The sequence below is a fragment of the Canis lupus genome, chromosome 12 (assembly GCF_011100685.1).
Source record: "Canis lupus familiaris isolate Mischka breed German Shepherd chromosome 12, alternate assembly UU_Cfam_GSD_1.0, whole genome shotgun sequence".
Classification (NCBI taxonomy): domain Eukaryota; kingdom Metazoa; phylum Chordata; class Mammalia; order Carnivora; family Canidae; genus Canis; species Canis lupus.
The window spans coordinates 4,091,403-4,116,035 of NC_049233.1; the positions used below are offsets into that span (position 1 = coordinate 4,091,403).

Genomic DNA, 24,633 nt, shown 5'->3' on the forward strand with positions numbered 1-24,633 from the left:
ACACATACTTTGCCAAAGTCCAAGAAACACCAGAGTTATACTCAGCTTAACATTCACTATGACTGGAAAACAGAGCATGGTTGTAAAAACTCAGAAGCTAAAGTATTGGTAAAGAAAACTGTCTATTTTCACCTTGGAGAGGCAGTTTCAAATTTTTACTTTCAATTTTGATTATAAGACTTCCTGTTCAAGTTTCCCAAGCTTCTAATACTCATATAGTGCCAAAAGTCTGGATCCTGGGATTCTGCATCTATGTCATGAAATGTCTGACTTCTGTTTTTGCATGGTCTGTATCTAAGGATTTAAACAATATTAAAAGTTGAATTTTAAACAATGTGTAACATTTATCTTCTTTGGGGAAACTGCTGGGACAGCTATATGCAATTCCTTTACATCTCATCTGTTGTATATTTGAATGCCTGACATGCCTGAAACATGACAGCAGAGAGATACCATGAAAATTATTTATGAAACTATTTCAGTGAGCACTTCTCTCGTGGAGAAGGTTATGAATGAAAGTAAAAGAGCCAAAGGAGAAATAGCTAAGGCCTGCCCTATTTCTGTTACTATATTTCCAGGAAGAACTCAGGCCAGATTAGGATGACGCCGATGCCAGTACACGTGCATGCTTTCCCTCTTTAATATCTATTACTTAGTTATGGAAGGTCAGTTTCTCCTTAATCGAATGGAAAGCATGCAGCTTATAGATACAAAACTATTTAAAAATGGATGAACAATTTCCAAAAGGATAAAAAAAATCTTTGTGTTCAAAGTAACTTAAATGGTAAAAACTCCAGCCAACTGTTGCCCAAACTCTTCAAAAAGTGTTCAGGCACAAGAATGGCCTTTCAAAGAACAAACAATGCAGACCCAGAGGCTGTTTTAAACTGGAGTTACCATGCAAAAGCAGGCGGAAAGAGCAGCGAGCCCCACCGATACAGATTTTCTCCAAGTCAAGGTGAAAGAAAGGCAGGCTCTTTGGGGTTCTGATCTGACATTTAACAATTTTATATCAACCCCTCCCAATTCCCCATTAACTCAAGGAGCTGTGTGGTAAGTGAATGGATGTATCAAGAGGATGTTTGACATACAAATCGGTTTCTGCAAAAAAGAGTAGCTCAAATATTTCAGTGGTACTCTCAGAACTTTTAATATTTAAAAACACTATAAAGAATTCACAGCAAGCCAGACTATTTTCAGTAGTTTCACTATAAATAAACAAGGTCTTAATTTTTTAAAAAATAAAACTGAATTCATGAATAAGCTTCAAAAGCAGTTTTGAGCAGCAACTAGCACGTTTTAGTAATTCAAAGAAGAAACATGATGAACAGAAGCTGAACTAAAGAGACTGTTTTAGGGGCACCTGGGCATCTGACTCTTGATTTCGGTTCAGGTCATGATCTGGGATCAAAGGATCAAGTCTCACATTGAGCTCTGTGCTCAGCACAGAGTCTACTTGGGATTCTCTCTCTCTTCCTCTGTCCCTCCCCATGTAAGCTCATTCTCACTCGCTCTAAAAAATAAATGAAATCTTTAAAAAAGAAATTGTTTTAATACTTTTAAAAGCCTACAACACTGGGACGCCTGGGTAGCTCAGCAGTTGAGCATCTTCCTTGGGCTCAGGGTGTGATCCCGGGGTCCTGGGAGCCAGTCCCACATCGGGCTCCCTGCAGGGAGCCTGCTTCTCCCTCTGCCTATGTCTCTGTCCCCTCTCTGTGTCTTTCATGAATAAATAAATAAAAATCTTAAAAAAAAAAAGGGCCTACAACATTAAGAAAAGAAAGAAAGAAATCAGACCAATAAAAGGGAAAGAAATCAGGCAAAAATAATTAAGCTTTGAAAAAAAGCTTCTTTTTTGGAAAAAAAAAAGAATTTCAAGAAAAACAGAAAACATGGCTATTTTCCCATACCACCATGTGTCCCTCAAACTAACAATGCCCTACACAGTTACAACCAAAAGGGAAAAGAAGCTAATGAAAATTTTATAAAGCCATGGATATCTCCAGTCATCTACAACATCGGGTCAATCCGGATTATACACTGAACTTTCATCCAAAGGAGAGTTACTCCTAAAAAAGTCAGAAAAACTAAGAATAAAACTTTGGTACATTAGTTAGTATATAAGGGGATCCCTGGGTGGCGCAGCGGTTTAGCGCCTGCCTTTGGCCCAGGGCGCGATCCTGGAGACCCAGGATTGAGTCCCACGTCGGGCTCCCAGTGCATGGAGCCTGCTTCTCCCTCTGCCTGTGTCTCTGCCTCTCTCTCTCTCTCTGTGACTATCATAAATAAATAAAAATTAAAAAAGAAAATGCTAGCTTAGCCAGTCTTTCCCCATCATTAGAAAATTACAGTACAAAAACTTAAAAGTAAACAGTCAATAAAAGGTCACTTTTACAGGTTTATTTGAGCCCTGAGAGTTTTTTTTATCACGTCACATCAGATCACCTTGCTAGACAGAGTTCCCCCACATACACAGATTTTTAGCTAAATATGCCTTCTGCCAAGATTCCCAACTCTCAGAATTTCTCTGTTAAGTCCTCAGTAACAAGGAAGTTAAAGCGCCCTGATCTAGTCAGCCGCATGAATAACTACTGCATGAAAAAAGCAATACTAACTCCACTCAAATTTAAAGTCATTAAAAAGAATTTTACTAGCAAAAGGAATAATTGTTACCAGACATATACTCAGATCCTATTTTCAAAGAACTATCACTAACTTATTTTTAATTTTTCTTAAAGTCGGCAGTACATTACAACAATGCTTCAAAAAAATTTCTCAATCTTTCCATATTTCCCATTCTGAGCAAATGTCCACACCTCTTACCCTATTTTTCAAAGTGGTATTAACATTTCAGAGAGATATCTCAATGAAATTTCATAAAGAAAAAAAAAAAGAAATTTCATAAAGAATCATCCCTGTGGTTTCAAAGAAATGAGCTTTCAAAAGAGCAGATGCTCACAGCTCTTTCTAACCACCTTGTTCTATTCAAGGATGTACCTCCTCTAGCCTTCTGGAAAGAACTGGAAGATTAATTAGAGCAGAATTAAAATGACAGAGTAGAACTGTACAGGTGGAGATAATACTACCACCACACACAGGCTTAGTTGCTGGTATCAAATGAATACTGAATTGTTTAGAGGCCATCAAGACCTGGAAAAAAAAAAAGAAAGAAAGAAAAAGATCTAAATCATTTTTCCTGATCCATGGCAGGGGACCTTTCATTGATTTCTCGTCATCACACCAGTATAAAAAAGTACTACATCAGGGTGCCTGGGTGGCTCAGCCAGTTAAACGTCTGCCTTCGGCTCAGATCATGATCCTGGGGTCCTAGGATCAAGCCCTGCATTGAGCTCCCTGCTCAATGGGGAGCCTGCTTCTCCCTCTTCTCTGCCTCTGCCCCCACCCCCACCCTCCATTTGTGCTCTCTGTCAAATAAATAAAATCTTTAAAAAAAGTACTACATCATATATAAGAAAAAGTTCAGTTACAAAAGCACATAACTTAAGCTAAAACATTTCCTTATTTCTTTTACTACTAAAAAAAAAAGAAAACTGGGCAATGAAGAATTGACCATTATGTATTTACCAGAATTCTGGATCCGCCATGTTTTTATAAATTGAGTATCAGGAGGTATCGACTCCCCTTCTCCTATGGTGACATCTTCAACAAATGACATAGAGGGCACACTGATGTTTGGGCTCTCAAAGTCGTAATAGGCGCCAATTGCTGCTTGTAGGTTCCTACAAACAAAAAGAAAAGGCAAAAGACTTTACTTTAGTCCTGGCCAGAGTATATGATCCTGATTGTCAAAATAAATGAAAAAAGCCTTTTTCTTAGGGTTTGGAATAGAACTTAAGGCTCCTGGTATATAAATCTTCAGAGCCACTGATTCTGGCTGAGGCACGCCTGGGACTGATAAACTTATGCATCACTTTCCTCCTAAGGTGTGCACACAAAAAATAAGAAACATTAGCACCATCAGCAACATCTCCTCTTACCCACAAGGAGAGCAAGTATGGGTAAGGAAGTCAATTAAGAGAGGGCTCCCTCTACAACCTTTTGACTGGAATTCTAAAAACCCCTCTATTTTAAAAGACAAGCTAATTATTTAATTTTTTGAAAAGGCAACACATGCAGATAGTTTAAAGAGTTTTGTAAAATGAAAAGTAATCATCTTGTCTCTTCTTTCCTACACACACACATACACACACACGTAACTGCTCATATTACTTTCTTCAGTAACCTTCCAGAACTTCCTCATGAATATACAAGCAAATGATATATATTCTTACTTCTCCCCCTTTTATACAATTAGTGACATATTATACACTTCCCTTTGCTTTATTCTCGTGAAGATATTCCCTGTCAGTACATAATGAATATCCTGTTTTTAATAGCTGTATCCATTGTACAGATACATCATTATTTATGTAACCAGTCCACTTGCGAGTTTGTTTTCAGTCTTTAGTTCTTCCATAAATAAGCTTAAACACATATTGTTTTTATAAACATGCAAGTGTATCTGTAGGATAAATTCCTCTAAGAGATAGTGCTGGGTCAAAGAGTATATATTTGTGTTTTTTTTGTTTTTTTTTTTTAAGATTTTACTTATTTATTTATTTATGGTAGACATAGAGAGAGAGAGGCAGAGACACAGGAGGAGGGAGAAACAGGCTCCATGCTGGGAGCCCGACGTGGGACTCGATCCAGAACTCCAGGATCGCGCCCTGGGCCAAAGGCAGGTGCTAAACCGCTGAGCCACCCAGGGATCCCCCATATTTGTGGTTTTAATAGATATATCCTAAACCTTCCTCCATAAAGTTGTACACTTACTGCTCCCATCAAGAATGTATCAGAGTGTCTATTTCCCCATTTGCTCATCAACAGTGTTCATCCAAAGTTTTGGATTTGTGTCAATCTGATAGGTAAAAAATAAGATCTCAGTGAGCCCTTAAAATGGTTTTCTCTTGTTACATAAAAGGTTAAGTATCTTTTACCTGTTTAGGAGCCATTTGAAGTTTCTGTTTTAGAACCACCATTTTGTAAATGTTAGTGTTCTTTTTAATTACTCATAAACCCCCTTATGTCAGAAGGAACTACCAACCACACAAATCGAGTCTCTAATTAAACTGAAACACATGATTGACAGCAGGTTCATTCATGCCAGAAACCAAAGGCCACTAAGGGTTAGTTTAAGCAAGCTGTGTTCATTAGAGAGACCAAAGAAATTGCTAGTAATTACATTAACTGCTCCTCTTAAGGTCTTACTTAAACTAGTGACATCATCTCCAGTCCCCACAGTAGACAGCAATACAAATTGAATTTTTCTAAACATAACCCAACCATAAGCCAATGGATCCAGTGGGTTGTTTTTAATTATGCATAAACATAGCATGAAAAAAGCTCCAACAGTAGTATACAATTGTTCAACAGACATATTATTGACAGCAAATACTTTCTGCTGGGGGCCTGCCTGTTCCTCCAGGTGTTTGCAGCTGCCAGAAAGGAAGGCTATATTTAGAGCAGCTGCCTCAGGTCAAGCCTCACGCAATGGTGGCCCGTCATATTAGTCAGTAATAACTAGAATTACACCACTAACAACTGCCTGCCTGTTGTGTGTGTACTAGATAAAATTTACATGGAGCTGAGCTGGGCCAGGGGCCAAACTGCCTGTTTGCTTGACTATTCAATAGGAAGGCTTGGACTTTAGTCTTCCCAGCAACTTCCTTCTCTAGCTGTGATGCAAAATGAGTAATGTGACTGGCCAAACTTGGGGACGCCCAGCCACTACCACCCACAAACAGGCCATAGGAGTGTATCTGAAACCAGCCATACACTTAGGAATCAGGGAATGAAAAAATGAAATGTAAGCCCAGTTTGCCTTTTGTTCTTCTAAAAACTCTTCATAAAAGCTATGTGTCTATCATTTTATAAAGATAATTTTCTGCTGCAGGAACTTCAGCAAACAGCCTGCTGAATTGTTTTCTGTTCACTTGGCTGTAAAATATGCTTGGGAGGAAGAAACTATTTGTGCACTCAGGACAATTGCCAATTCTCATCCCCAGCATGTATCATATTTCACCACTTGGCTCTGCCTGATATCAGAAAGGACTTCAAGACCACTCCAGTAGAAACATAAGCACATTCAGCTACCCTACTGAGACAGAGCTGGCCCCCTCCTCAAATCCTGTTTCACACAGCCCAACTCATCCCATGGCCAAGCCAACAAAACTACTTATTTGTACCTGTATTATATAGGTAATTCATCCAGAGAAAGATTAAGAAGCACTTTTAAAGCCCAAAATGAAACCAAAAGTAGTGAACTGGACTTCTGGCAGGAAGCAGGAGTGGAGGATGACAAAGCAAATTAATTTCCCAAGTACAAAGCCAAGTGTGGACTTCAGCCCAATGCTGCTCTAACCCATCCGGCAGGTACACAGCTTAAAATGTGGGTACGCAGCTTTTTGGCACTTAAATCACTTATATCACTGCCGTGCTGGGCCAAGCAATGGCAGAAATAGACCAAACAGCTCCAATTCAGTGTGAGAACAAGTAGATATGAGAGCATGTATCCCCGTTCAAATCAACATACTCAGTTATTATTAGCCAACAAGAAATTCTACATGAAACAGAGCTGGCTGAGGAAATGGGAAAAGGAAGAACACAGACTCTGTATTCAACCCAAGCTGAAAGTTTAAACTTTCAGGTTCCTCCAGCATTTTTGCTCAGAAAAAGTCTTTAATCTGATTTCAGATTAAACCAAGAGCACCCTAAAGAACAAAGGAAGGCAGTGTAACTGAGGAAAAAGGCACAGGCCAAGACGATGGTGATGGCTATGAATATGCTTAATGCCACAGAACGGTACACTGAAAAATGGTTAAAATAGTAAAATTTAAAATGGCTCTGAGGCAGCTCCTATGCCTGGCTGTGGGGTTTTGAACAAGTGGCTAGGAATCTATGTCATCTTACTCATCTACAAAACTGAGTTTTCTGTTATCAGAAGGCTGGCTTATATTACAAAGTTGGCACGATAAGGTTAGCTGCAAAGACTGTATGAGACAATGTGTGTAAAAGCCCTAGGGCTGGCATTCAACCAATATTTAACTAATAATGAGCATTTATCCACATGTTAAGCACTCAAACAGAGACTAGGGGACAGAACAGATAGGAAGACAGGCAAGGCCCCTCTACACAGCTTAGTTTAGCAGACTTCACAAACAAGGGACATTCAGAAAGGGTAACTCCCAACTGTCTCTCACACTGAGGTAATTTATCAGCCCAAGGCAGCTTTTCCTACTGTGTGAAAAACGGGCTTGGTGCACAAAACAGTCTCTACTGCACTGATAATCAGGTTAACCTGATTCAGAGTAGAAAAATTTGGTGATGTTGATATGTGTTCCCTGATGAAATGCAATTTTGTAACTCAGAAGCAATACTGTCCAACATTAATTTTATAGAGGAGGCTACAAATCCAGTAACAGGTAAATAACCTGTCTCATGCTAGACTATTAGAAGATTTATTCAAAGACATAAAACTTCACTTACCTAGAACTTTCCAATTATCTAATAACCTTCCGAACACCTGATTTTCTTAAGAACATAATAATTACCATCATGAATTTTTTTTAAGATTTTACTTATTTATTAACTTTAAAGTAAATAAAGAGAGAGAGCCCGTATGAGTGGAGGAAGGGGCAGAGGAAGAAAGAAAGAATCTCAAGCAGACTCCTCACTGAGCATGGAGCCCAATGCAGGACTTGATCTCATCACCCTGAGGTCATGACCTGAGCCGAAATCAAGAGTCAGACACTTAACGAAATAAGCCACCCAGTCACCCCCACCATCATGAATTCTATGAACAAATTAGTTGTAACCTTCCCTTAAGCTGAATTATGGCCAAGTATCTAATCCTGCAAAAATTCACAAACACAGAACATTTATTTTTGTACTATGTATACATATTTAGGTCAGATTACTGATCTTATGAGGAAAAATAATCTATTTGCTGAATGTATATGAGAGTAGAAAAGAGTTAAGAAAATCAGGAAATCAGAATTAAAGAGGGAATGTCAGAAGACTAAGAATTAGCTTAGATTCTAAGGAAAATAAAATCAGATACCTTCTCTTTCTGTTCTCTGAACAAGAATTCAAAAAGACCCAAATTATTTATGAGGTGGAAAAAAAAAAAAACTACCCAAATTTTGGACACAAATGAAAATGGGAAATCAGAATAATGAACCGAACCAGTTAAGCACAAACAACAGCATCTTTGGGCTGTGAGCCATGATTATTCCAAACCACAAGAAGCTTCTCTCACCTCTGGACAGGCTGCTGCTAAGGCCACAAGCCCAGTGGCAGTCTCTGATGTAACTGAAAAACCAAACTAGAAAAAGGATCAGCAAAATAGAGAAGGTTCTTACTAGGGCTTTCCAACATCAACTCGACAGGAATCAAATGTGGAAGACCAGAAAGAGAAGTCAAAAAATAAGTACTTGTGACTATATGAAGAAACTGAGAATTTCATGAAACGAGAAAGATGACTGCAGGTAGGCAACAGGAGATGGGCTGAAGAAAGCTCAGTATTTTTAAACCTAAAAAATAACTCAAGGAAGATACTATTTAACATGTTAAGATTGGTGGGGTAGTGGAAGAACTTGTGAAAAGTTTCATCAAAAGGAGCAAGTTCACACCAGCATTCACCCACTTCTTAGAGCCCTAGTAAGTTCAAGATCATTTCTTCTCTCTTTTTTTTCCTGGCTATTTATTGATCCATTAATTTTATTACTTTTAGAACTGATCCTTCTAACTAGCATCAGTAGTTATACTTTTTCCAAAAAGAAAGTAAAGAACAAGCATTGGGCCATGAAAAGGCAAGGTGGATGATTTTTTTTAAGATTTTTTTTTTTTTTTTAAATTCATGAGAGACAGAGAGGTAGAGGCAGACATAAGCAGAGAGAGAAGCAGGCTCCCTCTGGGGAGCCTGATATGGGACTTGATCCCAGAACCACAGGATCACGACCTGAGCCAAAGGCAGAGAGCCACCCAGGCACCCAGCACTAGATTTAAAGGGATGTAACCACCAAACACAACACATGGTCTTGAAGTCCTTGATTGAATTCAGACTCTTTAAAAACACAAAAGAAGGTTATAAAAGATACATTTGGGGACAACTAAGGAAATTTAAACATGGACTAGATAATTTTTACTAGTAAAAAATTTTTGTAAATTATCTTCATATCTTAGTATGTGGTTATTTAAGAGAATGCCTATTTTTAAGAGAAGCATGCTGAAATCTTTAAGGATGAAGAGTTGTGATGTCTACAACTTTCAAATGATTAAAAAAAAGTTTATACAGAGAAAACAAATTATGACAAAAATGTTTACCACTGTTGAATCTAGGTAAACACTACAATTCTTCAAAATTTTCTGTAGGTTTGAAAAGTTTATGATAAAAAGGCCAATGGAAAAAAGAGAGAGAGAAGGGGAGAGAAGGTATCCTTTTGTCCTGCCACTGGAAGATACCAAGAAAATTCAGTGAACAGAATTACTGCAACTATCTTCAGAACATGAAGAGATCCAGCAGGAGCCTCAGGGTACCTAATGAGGATGTGGCTGATATACAAAAAGTAACCATCCAGAAAGAGGGAAAAACTGTTGTGTCCTTGAAGATATAAACCACTAAATTAAATCTGGCAACTCTAGAGCCATGTTACATTGGGTATTCTTGTCATCTTGAGATAATTAAACTGGCTAATTGTTTAAAAAAGCAGATTCCAAGGACACAGAAAATTCAACACTGGCATTGTAGAAGTTTAGTATCTAAGTGCCTTTGACTAATAGGTCATAATCAAACGACTTTTCCTTTTTTAAAAAATTGAGGTGCGATTAGCATAGCAAATTAACTACTTTAAAGTATATAATTCGGGGGCATTTAGTATTTTCACAATGTTGCACAACCACTGCCTCTCCAGCTCCAAAACTTTTTCATCACCTAATACCTATTGAGAACACCCTATACCCGTTAAGTAATCATTACTCATTCCTCCTTCTCCCTATTCCCCCCTATTCCTTGGCAACTATTAATCTTCTCTACAAATCTGCCTATTATGGATAACTTAGATAAAGGGAATCATACAATATGAGACCCTCTGTGTCTCGCTTCTTTCACTTACACAATGTTTTCCAGATTCATCTAGAATTGTAGCATGTTAATCAGTATTTCATTCCTTTTAATGGCTGAATAATATTCCATGATATGTACACACTACATTTTGTTTATCCATGCATCTGTTGACGGGCATTTCGGTTGTTTCTACTTTTTGATTATGAGTAATGCTGCTATGGACATTTATATACACTATCTTTGTGAGTATATGGCTTCATTTCTTTAAGTATACACCTATAAGTAAACCTGCTAGGTTATATGGTAATTCAATGCTTAAGTCTTGGATGAACCACCAAACTGTTTTCTATAGTTGCAGAACCATTTTACTTTTCCACCAACAATGTATAAGTGTTCCTATTTCTCCACAACCTTGCTAACACTTTTCTTTTTTTCCAATTATAATTATCCTACCAGGTGCAAACTGATATCTGATGGTTTTGATTTGCATTTCCTTAATGATTAATGACCTTAAACATTTTTTTCTTGTACTTTTTGGCCATTTGTATAGCCTCTTCAGAGAAATGTCTGCTCAAATCCTTTGTTCATTTTTTGACTAAGCTGCTTACTATCCTGCTGCTAACCTGTAAGAGTTCTCTATATATTCTGGACAGTAGACCTTATCAAATAGATGATTTGCAAACAGGCTGGTTTTTCTTTTTCTTAATAATAATGTCCTTGAGGACACTAGTACCTGGGTGGCTTAGTCAGTTAAGCATCTGACTCTTGATTTCAGCTCAGGTCATGATCTCAGGGTTGTGAGATTAAGCCCTGCATCTGGCTTCAGGCTCAGCATGGCTCTCTCTCCTTCTGATCTGCTCCCTCCCCCGCCAGCTCATGCACACTCTCTCAAATAGATAAAATCTTTAAAAATAATAATATTGTCCTTTGATAACCAAAAGCTTTAATTTTGATGAAATCCAATTTATCTAGTTTTTCTTTTGTGACTCATGCTTTTGTCATCAAATCCAAGGTCATACAGATTTAACCCTTAACCCTCTCTGCTTCTAAACAGCTTATTTTAGCTTTTATATTTAATATTTTTATTTATTTTTGAGGGAAAGCATACATGCACACAAGCAGGGGGAGGGGCAGAGGGAGAAGCAGACTCCCCGCTGAGCAAGAAGCCCAATGCAGGATTGATCCCAGGACCCTGGGATCATGACCTGAGCTGAAGGCAGATGCTTAACCACTGAGCTACCCAGCTTTTATATTTAAACCATTGATCCATTTTAGTTACTTTTTATATAGGAGTAAGGTAGGGGTTGAACTTAATTCTTTTGCCTTTGGTTATCCAGTTGTCCCAGCACCACATGTTGAAGAAAATCAAACATTTTTAAGAGAAAAAAAAGCTGGACAAACTCTTGGGTATGGGTGGAATCCTGCTCTATTTAAGATCATAGCTCTTGGTGACACTTACAGGACAAGTCCAATCAACAGTGTGAAGCTCAGATTTGGGAAATCAAGTGGGAGAACAAGTTGAGACATGCATGGCACCTCATCTTAAGTATTGTAATCCTTATGCTCAAGATCACCCTAAATGGTATTTCCTGTTCCCACCAGTTTCTAGGACTAAAGGAAGCAACAACATATATCTAAGGATCAAACTACATTATAAGCACTAAGTTTTTCCCTCTCTGCCTATCAGTATAGAATATTTACTCATTTATTTTTTGACTTATTCATGATTGTAGGTACTGAAAACATAAAGATAAATAAGACAAAGTATTTGCAAAGTCTATTAAGAAAGATTTGGGAACAATTAATCACAATTCAGTGTGATAAATGTCAGAGGAGAAATATAACTAACAACTATGAAAGTACAGAGGAGGAAATACCTAATTCAAACTAAGGCATCGAGAGAAAGCTTCATCAGCCAGGTAGTATCAAAACTGATAGACTCATTAATCACCTAGAGGAGAAGTAAAGAGGCAGTTAGATGGAGAATGTGCAAAGGCACACAGATGAAGAAAAATCACCAATAAAGTCCTGATAAGAGACTGAAGTATTGCAAAAGTGACAAACCCAAAATGTGTCACAAAGTTAAAGTGAAATGGGGCTTCCTCCATCTCAGGCTGGGAAACCTAGCAGTCCTGTTGTAGGTATAGCAAAACAGTTGGTTACACTCCAAAGGAGCTTTGGACAAAAAAAAAGAAATTGCTCACAGAAGTTTGTGCTAACCTCAGTAAGGTTCTGCAAAACAATCCAATCTGCAAAACACAATCCAGCCCAATCCTGCCTACTAGAGAGCTGTGACACATAAGACAAGAATATAACAATTAAGCAAAGCCCTTTCTGCTAAAGCCAGAGATCCAAAACCTCTAATGGTCAAATAATTACTTTGCTGAATTTCAGCAACTGAATTCTTTGTGCCACTAAGAGACTGAGACTCTGGATAAATACAATGTAGACAGCCCCGTTCAGAACACTGAGGTGTTCTGAAAGGGTTCCCCTTAACTGCTATACCCTCTCATCATAAAGTATTTTTTAAGATTTTATTTATTCATGAGAGACACAGAGAGAGAGGTAGAAACATAGGTGGAGGGAGAAGCAGGCTCTCTGTAGGGAGTCTGATGTGGGACTCGATCCCAGGACTCCAGGATCACGAACTGAGCAGAAGGCAGATGCTCACCACTGAGCAACCCAAGCGTGTCCCCCACCTCCCCCCATCATAAAGTATTATCTGACAGAAATGCAGCTGGGGAGGGGGGACAATTATTCAGGGCTGACTCCACAGAAGACTTGAGAAAACTCTAAATCCAGAATTTTTCACCTATGCCCTGAGGTAGAAAGATAAGCAAAACTAAGGAGAATTAAACCTGGTCCTAGTTATTCTCTTCAGCAATCTTAGAGATGAAAAAGCCTAAATACTACTGGAGTTGGTTATCAAAGGGAATGATCCAATATGAAATAGGTGAGCAGTGGACTACAGTTTTAAAGGAGTCTATCAGCAGGAGGCTGTAATTATTATACTCCTGGTCAAACCCTAGGTCCAAAAGGTTGCATCTTATTGGAAGGGGAAAAAAGCTAAACCAGCATGGCCCTCATAAAAGGAACAATCTTCCACTCTGTCCTTCTATCCCCTGTGCTCCTCTCAAGGGTGGTCCTGAAGAATATCAGACATGGGGAATCTTCTGGGGCAAGCCAGGCTAAAGCCTTCAATCCTCTGCCAGTGAAATGAGTTAACAGGGGACCATGAAACTTGCTGATTGTATTATACTGCTCCTGCCCTGTAGAAGACAGTATATGCTCTGTTTTCTTCTGCTTATATACCCCAGGTTGAGAATAGTGCCTGACACACAAAAGGTGCTTAATAAATGAAATAAACTAGAAACCAAAATATAGTATTTTTCCTTTCTCCTTTTTATCTGGTCTTCCTCTCAAGATTATATACTGGGACTATATGACAGAGGCCAGAGGAATGACGAGAACCAAAAAAATCTATGAGTTAGGGGTGCCTGGGTAGCTCGGCAGGTTAGGATAGGCATCTGCCTTTCAGCTCAGGTTGTGATCCTGTGGTCCTGGGACTGAGCCCCGCATCCAGCTCCCTGCTCAGCAGGGAGCCTGCTTCTCCCTCTCCCTCTGCCTGTGTTGTCTATCTCAAATAAATAAATGAAATCTTAAAAAAAAAAAATCTATCAGCCCACAAGCTGCAGGATCATGCAAGTGTTTATCTGGACCAATCAAGACCAAACTAGGGAAAGCAAAGCTATCATCCTGAGACCTTCAGCTGGTGGGATGGGGTACCTTTGAAGGTAAGTCACCATGTGATAGCTGGACCTGACTAGGTAGGAGTCATCTCCCATTGGGGAGGGAGATGAGAGAATCTGTAGCTGTTACTTGTTTAGCCAAATGGCCTCACTTCCACATATGACTCCTTAGGGACAGAGTGAGGTCACTGCACAGTTAACAGAAGGGTGAGGGCACCCTGGAATTTGGAACCGAGAGTTTTTCCCATAGTGTCTGGGCTGCAAATGACACATCTGGGAGCTTCTGACAGTGATGGTTTTCTTCAGCAGAGATAGAAGACCACTGAAAACCTACACAGAACATACATAAAAGGAAACCTGAGGGGGTGCCTGGCTGGCTCAGTGTTGGAACATACAACCCTTGATCTCAGGGATGTGAGTTCAAGCCCCATGTTGGACGTGGGGCCTAATTTTAAAAAAGAAAAAGAAAAAGAAAAAGAGAAAGAAACCTAAGATATTTAAAGTCCAGTTTTTCCTAAAGCCCAAACACATTCCAGTCTTTGGGTTCTGTGTAACATAGCGACATCCTTAAAATACCTCCCCCCACTCCAACACACACATCTTTAGCATTATCTAGTCTGAAGTGAGTTTGTTACCTGCAACATAATAGGCCCAGATGAATTCAAAATTACATAGTGTGTCCAGGGATAGAATCTGTATGTAGGGGCAAAGTGTCTGTTATAAGAGGCAGAAGAGGAGCTGGAAAGATAAATTAAAACTCAATTCAAATCCTGTAATCCCACATTTGGGTATATATATCCAAAAGAACTGAAAGTAGAGTCTCAAAGAGATATGTACACATCAATGCTGAGAGCATTATTCATAACAGCTGAAAGGTAGAAGCAACTTAAGTGTCCATCTGAACAGGTGAATGGGTGAATAAAAATAGTATATGCATACAATGGAGTGTTATTAAGTCTTAAAAAGGAAAATCAGTCACATGCTAAAACATAGATGAACTTGGATTACAATAAGCCATAACAAAAAAACAAGTACTTTATCATTCCACTGATATGAGGTATCTAGAGTAGTCAAATTCATAGAAACAAAGTAGAAGGATGACTAACAGGGGCTGATGGGAGGGGGGAGATGGAGAATTACTGTCTAATGAGTATAGAGTTTCAGTTTTACAAGATGAAAAAGTTCTGAAGGTTGGTTGTACAACATGCTTAACACTACTGAACTATATACTTAAAAATGATTACTATGGTTATGTTTTGTCACAATTTTTAAAAATTTAATTAGTATGAAACCATTATGTTTCATTAAGAAATTTGGACTTCTAGGGATACCTGGGTGGCTCAGTCAGTTAAGTGCCTGCCTTTGGCTCAGATCAGGATCCCAGGGTTCTGGGATGGAGCCCCATGTCGGGCTCTCTGCTCAACAGGGAGTCTGCTTTTCCCCCTCCCTCTGAATCTCCTCGCCACCTGTGCTTTCTCTGTCTCAAAAAAATAAATAAAATCTTAAAAGAAAATAAATTTGGAGTTCTAAAAGCAAAGGAGAAAAGCTAAAGGTTTAAAAAAAAACTTCATGGAAATATAATTTACATAGTATAAAATTCACCCATTTCAACTGTAAATATAATAATTTTCTAGTAAAGTTACTGAATTGTAAAACCATCACCATGTTTTAGAACACTTTCATCAACCCCAAAATGTCCTACTCTCTGTAACATGTAAAAGTTAAGGTATGTGAATTAAGGCTGCTAATCAGCTGACCTGAAAATGGGGCAATTATCCTGGATTATCCAGGGGAACTCAATGTAGTCACTTCTCTAAGAGAGGACTGAGGGAACTGGAAGAGAGAACCAGGGTGATAGCCACATGAGGACACTCAAAGCATGCTGGCTTTGAAGATGGAAAAATGAGACCATAAGCTGAGGAACGCATGCGGCCTCTGGATGCGGGGAAAAGGTAATGAAATGGATTCTCCAGCAAGAACACAGCTCTGATAACACCTTAATTTTAGCCCAGTAAGACCCATTTTGGACTTCTGAACTTCATAATTGTAAAATAATAAACTGATATATTTTTAAACCACTAAGTTTGTGATAATATATTACAGTAGCAAAAAACTATGAATGGCTGGCTATTTGTCTTATTATTCTTTCTCCTTTACTATATATTTGAAAATACTCATTAAAGAAAAAAAACTATGAATATGAAAGGAGACTAAAGAAAGATCACAATAAGGTACTGAGTCATTTCTTTCATCATAACTCTGCTTTCAAGAACTCAACTAACCATTAAAGATGTATATTTAGAAATAACTCCCATTTTTCTGGCCCCCAATTTAACAGTCATGAATAGTTCCTGAAAAGGTAACAATCACTAGTTTCAGCGCTAACTGAAATTTCTGAAGATACTTAACTAGAACAGCCCAGAGGAGACATGAAAATGTATGATATCTGAAAAGTCCCAGAATGACAAACAAAAATGGTGATTCAAAGATAGACAAAGCTATCTTCATAAACAAAACATCTGTGGTTTATTGTTATTCACGAAACTTTCTTTGGGACATAATTTTAAGTAGCAGTTATGAAATGATCAGGTAAATCTATAAGTAAGTATGGTTTTCAAAAGCATGTTTACCTAACAGGAAACTTACAATACACCAGCAGTGGTCAAATGTGTCTTATCCTGTAGCCTAGTCAGAGAGCTAATACTAGAACTTATGGGGTTTTTATTTTTAAAAAAAAGGACAAAGGGCCTAGAGGCTAAATTGTAAATATTCTATTCTCAAATCTAGTTTTGTTTCCACATACAAAAGAAAATGCATGAACTTTGAAGAGAAATACTACACATCTTTTTATATACACTATTGATTAAAATGCTCTATACCTAAGTGTCTTGCCTTTGATATATTTTTTTAAGATTTTATTTATTCATGAGACACACACACACATACAGAGGCAGAGACACAGGCAGAGGGAGAAGCAGGGTCCATGCAGGGAGCCTGATATGGGACTCAATCCTCGGTCTCCAGGATCATGCCTTGGGCTGAAGGCGGTGCTAAAGCCTTCACCTGGGCTGCCCAACCTTTGAGATTTCTTAATGGCATGCTACCAAGGCCAGCTTCAAAGCCTTTTCAGTTTCATCTCCCCTAATGAACAATGCCAACCATACCATCTTTGGAGATAATTCAAAAGAAGACCTCGGTATACCTCATCTCCAAAAACACATACTGAAGACACATCTAAGAGAGAATCTAAAGCCCTTATGTTATCAATCTTACTTTTTCCCGTAAGAACAAAAAGGTACATAAACCTTGACTAAGTTCTGTGTAACATGATAAACAAAACCAATGCAATGTTATCATCACTACCAAAAAATGCTACATAGCGTTAATGCCAACTCTACTCTTCAACCAACCCATCTCCAAAACTCTATGGCTACATTTGGCTACTCCCTGGTACATATGAGATAGGTACCTTTAAAACGCTATTTACATACTTACAGCTAGGAGACTAAATTATTTTTTTTTTTTTTTTTTTTTTTTAAATTTTTATTTATTTATGATAGTCACAGAGAGAGAGAGAGAGAGGCAGAGACATAGGCAGAGGGAGAAGCAGGCTCCATGCACCGGGAGCCCGATGTGGGATTCGATCCCGGGTCTCCAGGATCGCGCCCTGGGCCAAAGGCAGGCGCCAAACCGCTGCGCCACCCAGGGATCCCTAGGAGACTAAATTAAATGGAACTTGTAGAAATATGATAAAGGTAGATTTTATGATAGCTCACAAACCTGAGAAGACCTTTTTCTTTTACACAATAATAAAATGACAGTATAAATATGTCAGAGATTGCTGCCATTTTTCAGTAACTAATCACAGAGAACAAGAAAGTAAGACAACATTTAAAGACAATTTCCTGGGCAGCCCGGGTGGCTCAGCAGTTTAGAGCTGCCTCCAGCCCAGGCTGTGATCCTGGAGACCTGGGATCAAGTCCCATGTCAGGCTCCCTGCATGGAGCCTGCTTCTCCCTCTGCCTGTGTCTCTGCCTCTCTCATGAATAAATAAAATCTTTAAAAAAATAAATAAATAAAGACAATTTCCTTTAAAAGTCCTAGGACACTGGCAAACAATCTCACATATTCTATTAATATTTCAATGTTCTGGGCAACTAGCTACAAATGACAAGTAGTCAAGTCTAGACAGCTCATCCAAATATGGCATTTCTTATACATTACGAAAGAAAAGTATTTTTAAAAATAGCTACTTACATGACACTGCATACTTGCTACCAGTTAGACTGTTATCAAAAATAGTCATAAAATGATGAAAGAAGAAAGAAAGAAAGAAAGAAAGAAAGAAAGAAGAGAGAAAGAAAGAAAAAGAAAAAAGAAAAGAAAACAAAACAAAACAAAACAAAACAAAACCAGGGGAAAGAAATCGACCTGATTGGTTTACAAAGAAAAAGTAATAAAAACAGAAAAAAATCTTTCTGTAGCTTTTTCTGATTCTTTCTAAAAAAAGAGTGGTCTCTCAAAGAGAGAAAAGCAAGCAAACACACCAAAATAATAACACAGTACAGGAGTTTATGTATTTCTGGCTTTACAAAAATCAAGGAGATCTGTCTCTCTGCAGCACCTTTTCTTTGGATCCTCTGTGGCTGATGGCAAAGCAAATACACTTCTTTCCACACTATTAACACACACTAAAAAACAACCAAAAATTTTGTTCATTCAGCATAAAATCCTTCACGACTCTATTTTTCTAAGTTCCACTTAAAAATCAGCAGTATCAGGATCCCTGGGTGGCACAGCGGTTTGGCGCCTGCCTTTGGCCCAGGGCGCAATCCTGGAGACCCGGGATCGAATCCCACATCGGGTGCACCCACCTGGTGCATGGAGCCTGCTTCTCCCTCTGCCTGTGTCTCTGCCTCTCTCTCTCTCTCTCTGTGTGACTATCATAAATAAATAAAAATTTTTAAAAAATCAGCAATATCTTTACAAAAGATTTGCCAACTAATAAATCAAGTAACAAAAGAATTAGAAATTTACCTTTTTGCAACCCACTCAGGCAATAAACTCAGGGCAAGGATCATCAATGGATACTAATACACCTGGGAGGGCAGCCCTGGTGGCTCAGCGGTTTAGTGCCTGCCTTCAGCCCAAGGCCTGATCCTGGAGACCCAGGATTGAGTCCCGTTTCGGGCTCCCTGCGTGGAGCCTGCTTCTCCCTCTGCCTGTGTCTCTGCCTCTCTCTCTCTCTCTCTCTCTCTCTCTGTGTGTCTATCATGAATAAATAAAATCTTAAAAAAAAAATACACCTGGGAGAAAGATTGATGGGGAAAAGGATATTTTCTGTCAAAGACTACTTATTAATTACAAAGGAAAAAAAAAAGAAAAAATTACAAAGGAAAAAAAAAGAGGTAGATGTGGGACTCGATCCCAGGACTCCGGAATCACATCCTGAGCCAAAGGCAGATGCTCAACCGCTGAGCCACCCAGGAGTCCCTCATGCATTATTTCTAACAACAACAACAAAAGTGTTTGACCTGAACCTAATTGTGAGGAAACAATCAGACTAATCAAGACAGGACAAATGGAATCTTAAAAATTTTTAATGTCATAAAACATCCAAACGACAAAGGTGACGGATACATTTTCTAGGTTGATGGCAACTAAAGAGACATGACAACCAAATATAACATGAGATGTTTGAGAAGATCCTGGATTTAAACAAAAACACAAAGTAAACACATTATAAATAAAGAGTATTTGGGGAATAGGAAAATCTACATATGGCATATATATTGGATTAATACTACAGTTTCCTCACTAAATTCCTAGAGAATGACAATAATATTGCAGCAATGTAATGATGTCACTGTTCTTAACAGATATTTGCTGAAGGGCCAAGGGTTGAAATACCATGCTATCTGCAGTTTATCTCAAATGATTCAAGAGATACAGAGAGAATTCTCATATATTGCTGGTGGGAATGTAAATGGTTACATTTCGAAAGAGACTGGCAGTTTCATAAAAAGTTAAATACAAAATAGCAATCCATTCCTAAGTATCTACTCAAAAGAAATTAAAACCTACATCCACACAAAGTCTTCCTAGAGAATGTTCACAGCAATTTTATTCATACAGCCAAAAATAGAAACAATCCAAATGTCCATCAACTGGTAAATGAATAAACAAAATGCTACATATCTATACAATGGAATACTGCTCAGAAATAAAAATGAAATACTGATACATAAAGGGATGCCTCACAAGCATTATGCTAAGTAAGAAAAGCCAGATACAAAAGATCACATATTATATGATTCTACTGATATAAAAGTGAAGAAAGAAGGAACCCCTGAGTGGCTCAGTGGTTGAGCGTCCGCCTGGCTCAAGGCATGATCCTGGGAGTCCTGGAATCAAGTCCCAAATAGGGCTCCCTGCAGGGAGCCTGCTTCTCCCTTTGCCTGTGTCTCTGCTTCTCTCTCTCTCATTAATAAATAAAATGTTTAAAAAAAAAAAAAAGTGGAGAAAAACACTACTTAGAGACAGAAAAAAGATCAGTGGCTGCCTGAGGTTGGGGGGTAGTAATGAGAATTAACAGTAAATAGGCAGGGGTACCCAGCTCAGTTGGTGGAACTTGTGACTTTTGATCTTGGGCTTGTGAGTTCCAGCCCCATGTTGGGTATAGAGATTACTCAAAAATAAAATTCTTGGGGATCTCTGGGTGGCGCAGTGGTTTGGCGCCTGCCTTTGGCCCAGGGCACGATCCTGGAGACCCGGGATCGAATCCCACGTCAGGCTCCCGGTGCATGGAGCCAGCTTCTCCCTCTGCCTGTGTCTCTGCCTCTCTCTCTCTCTGTGTGTGTGACTATCATAAATAAATAAAAAATAAATAAAATAAAATAAAATAAAATAAAATAAAATAAAATAAAATAAAATTCTTTAAGATTTTATTTATTTGACAGGGAGAGAGGCAACAAAAGCAAGGGGAGTGGGGAAAGGGAGAAGCAGACTCCACACCAAGCAGAGAGTCTGATGCAGGGCTCAATCCCAGTATCCCAGGATCATGACCCATGCTGAAGGCAGCTGCTTAACCAACTGAGCCACCAGGAGTCCCTAAAATTAAAATTTTAAAGAAAAAAAAAAAAAAACAAAAACAGAAAACAGACAAAACTCTTACTGGAGTGATGAAAGTATTATTCAACTGGATTATACTGATAGTTGCTCAATTCTTACTAAAAATCATTCAATTATTAAATGGGTTATTTATAGTATGTAAATTATGCTTCAGTAAAGGTATATAAAAATAAAACAAGTGTGGTAAAATGGTGATTATATAGGTATTCATTGTGCTAGTCTTTCAACTTTTCTACAATTTTGAAATTCTTCAAAATAAAAAGTTAAGGGTTAGATTAGAATGAATTCTGCAAAACACACACACTCAAAATTTAGTGTTTGTAACTGCAGATTACCTAAAGGAAGTAAAGGACATGTGTACCACAACTGTGATAAATTTAGGATTAAAGTATTTAACTGTGTAAAAAAGAACACAGTATGTTGAAATCTAGGGCCAATTTTTATCCAAGGATTTGATTAATAATTTTTCTCAACTTAGGTGTTCTTTTTTCCTAATTACACAAGTAATGCATATTTATTGTAGAAATTAAAGTGAAAAGGAAAGATTTAGAATTAAAGTATAAAAAAGAAAATAAAAGCTAACTATAATCTCATAGCCAAAGATAACTATTAATAATTTGTTCCTCAGCTTTCAGGTGTAACAGTTCCATTTCAGCAAAAGCAAGCTATCTATATATGACATCATCACAACTTGATCAATTGGCATGCTGAAATTTTATATCGCACCCAATCACATAAATCATAATAAGAATGAAAAGGCAAAATAAAAAAATTTAGATGGAAATCCAATGCTTCCTTTCAGTTTTCAATTAAAAAAATGCATACACTGGGACGCCTGGGTGGCTTAGCGGTTTGAGCATCTGCCTTTGGCTCTGGGCATGATCCCAGAGTTCCAGGATCAAGTCCCACATCGGGCTGGCTCCCTATAGGGAGCCTCCTTCTCCCTCTGCCTATGTCTCTGTCTCTCTCTCTCATGAATAAAGAAATAAAATCTTTAAAAAATTAATGCATGTACTAGCCTCAGGTCTCCCCCCAAACCCTTCTAAAATACAGATATGATGCTGCAGATTGTAACAATGTACATTTGTAACCCCCAAAATTCACATATTGAAACCTAACCCCCAATGTGACAGTTTTAGGAGGTGGAGCCTTTGGGGATGATTAGGTCATATGGGTGGAGCCCTCATAAATGAGATAAGAGAGCTCCCTCACCCCCTCCACCATGTGGGATTTCAATAAGAAGTCAGCCATCTATGAACCAGGATCAGGCCCTCACTAGACATCAAATATGCTGGCACCTTGATCTGGGACTTCCAAGCCTCTAGATCTTGTGAGAAATAAATTTCTGGGCTTTATAAACCACACAGTCTATGATGTTGTTACAGCAGCCCGAACAAACTAAGACAAATCAGAGAAAAAGTCATAAATTCACAAGGACAAAATGAACAAGTGAGGAAGCTATATTTGGGGCCCTGGAAGGTAGACAGACAAGTGGTAAATGACTTAGCCAACCTGAGAAAGCTGAATCCTCCTCAGCCAGCAGTGGGGAAAAGTAGAGAAGCAACAACCCGACTTAAAATGAAGATTCCCAATAGGTTCAGGAATTAACAGCACCGGTACCCTACAAGTGAAGGTGAAGATATGGATAAAAACAGGAGAGATTATGCATTTACCTAAACCCAACAGGTAGACCTGTCTAAACACTGTGTATGCAGCCTGGTGAATGCCTCACCCTGGAGGAAACGGGTGGGTTTTTTTTAAGCTCTCACTTAACAAAAACTATGTTCAGGTCCAACAGCTTCCAATTCACTTTCTGTGTCCGATTTTTAAATAGAAGTAGATAAACAAAAACAAGCAAATACTTAAGGTAAAGAAGACATCGAATGTGAAAGAAAAAGACTATAACAAGCACACAGAAATGGAAACTTGAAGAAACAACACTGAGATCTCCCAGAAAACAGCAACAAAACAAAAACCGTCAGAAGCTGAAAAGAGAAAAGATAGAGAGACAACCAGACCAGAAGGTCCAATCTAAAAATAGAAGATCTAAGAAAAGAGAACACAGAAAACGAAAAGAAGAAAATTAAAGGATTAACTCAAGAAATCTCCCAAGAACAAGAGGAGGACAGTTTCCAGATTGAAAGGGCTCCCTAAAGCTGAGCACAGGTAAGAAAATACATGTTGAAATGTATCACCATCAAACTTCAGGACACCAGGACACAGCAAAGTTACCAAAAGCTTCCAGAGAGGGAAAAGACAGGATTCATACAAAGAACAAAGAATCAGAACAGCATCACATTTCAACGTTTCTACTGAGAAACAGAAGATAAAGGAACAATGCCTTCAAAATTCTGAGAAAAATATTTCCAACCTTAAAATTGCTACCTAACCAAAACTGGGATACCAACTAAGCATCAGAGTAAAATATAGTTTCAGAATATAAAAGTCTCAAATTTTATCTCCTCTACATTCTCAGGAAATTTTTAAAAATGGGGTCCAGGAAACAAGGTTTCCAACAAAGGGTGGGGAGTAGGAGTGTGAAAGAAATCCCCGGGGTACCCAAGATGTTAAGAGCTGCGTAGCACACCCAGAGCTCAATCAGTCCAGATCAGAGTATGTCAAATTCTCTACAAGAAACTTCAAAAAGGTAAAACAAATATAACAGTTTGAACTTACCAAGGGATTCATAGTTGGCAAGGACTTTGAGGGTAACTTAGGAAAAAAATACCTAAGAGACTAAGCAAACCAAAAATCAACACATTTATTATCCTTGGGGTAGCAAAAGATTGTACAGGAAAGGAAAATGAATCTTAAGTATACTAATAAACTCAAGTGTCAATAAGCATTTAAACAATTAAAACAATACAAAACTGGGGATCCCTGGGTGGCGCAGCGGTTTGGCGCCTGCCTTTGGCCCAGGGCGCGATCCTGGAGACCCGGGATCGAATCCCACATCGGGCTCTCGGTGCATGGAGCCTGCTTCTCCCTCTGCCTGTGTCTCTGCCTCTCTCTCTCTCTCTCTGTGTGACTATCATAAATAAATAAAAATTAAAAAAAAAAAAAATACAAAACTGAAGACTGACTTAACCAAATTACAAATGATAACGATAGGAGAATGGGAGATAGGGTGACTGACATCAAAAATTTCCATGTGCCAGGCACAGCTATCTTTTGTCTAATCATCAGATAAAAACAGATATTGTCCTTATATGTGAGGAAACCAAAGCACAGACAGGGTAATAATTTGCCAAAAGTCACACAAATAGTAAGTAGCAGAAGAACTTTGAACTTTTTTGCTCTTCACCATCACATTGGCTATCAAAGAATGAAATCTCCATCTCCCAGCGGGAAATCAACAGGTAATGGTTAAAACTGGAAAAAAAAAAAAAAAATCAGTAGAGAGGTAAAAATCTCAAAATCAGTCAAAAGAACTGTTTGTTTTGGGGAGTGAAAGAAGGAAAAAGGGGTCTAGAATTCTTGTTCTTAATCCCTGTAGAACTACTTTACTCTTGAAAACTGTGCATTTATAACTTGGATAAAGTGAAAATTAAATTTTTAAGTAAACCTTAAAACTCTTTTTCAACCCTAGAAAACTGGACATAAACACTAATATGACAGAAGAAAAAGTGA

The 24,633-nt window shown here is 38.3% G+C and overlaps 1 protein-coding gene across 2 annotated transcripts in view; it reads right to left on the reverse strand.

Annotated features, from left to right (window-relative positions):
* Positions 1 to 24,633, reverse strand: part of ILRUN (inflammation and lipid regulator with UBA-like and NBR1-like domains) — a 94,488-nt gene that overhangs the window by 53,405 nt on the left and 16,450 nt on the right. For both annotated transcript variants that reach the window (XM_038553796.1, XM_038553797.1), the window contains exon 2: positions 3,586 to 3,740. In XM_038553796.1, the coding sequence (XP_038409724.1) occupies positions 3,586 to 3,740 (155 nt within the window). The remainder of the gene's footprint in view (positions 1 to 3,585; positions 3,741 to 24,633) is intronic.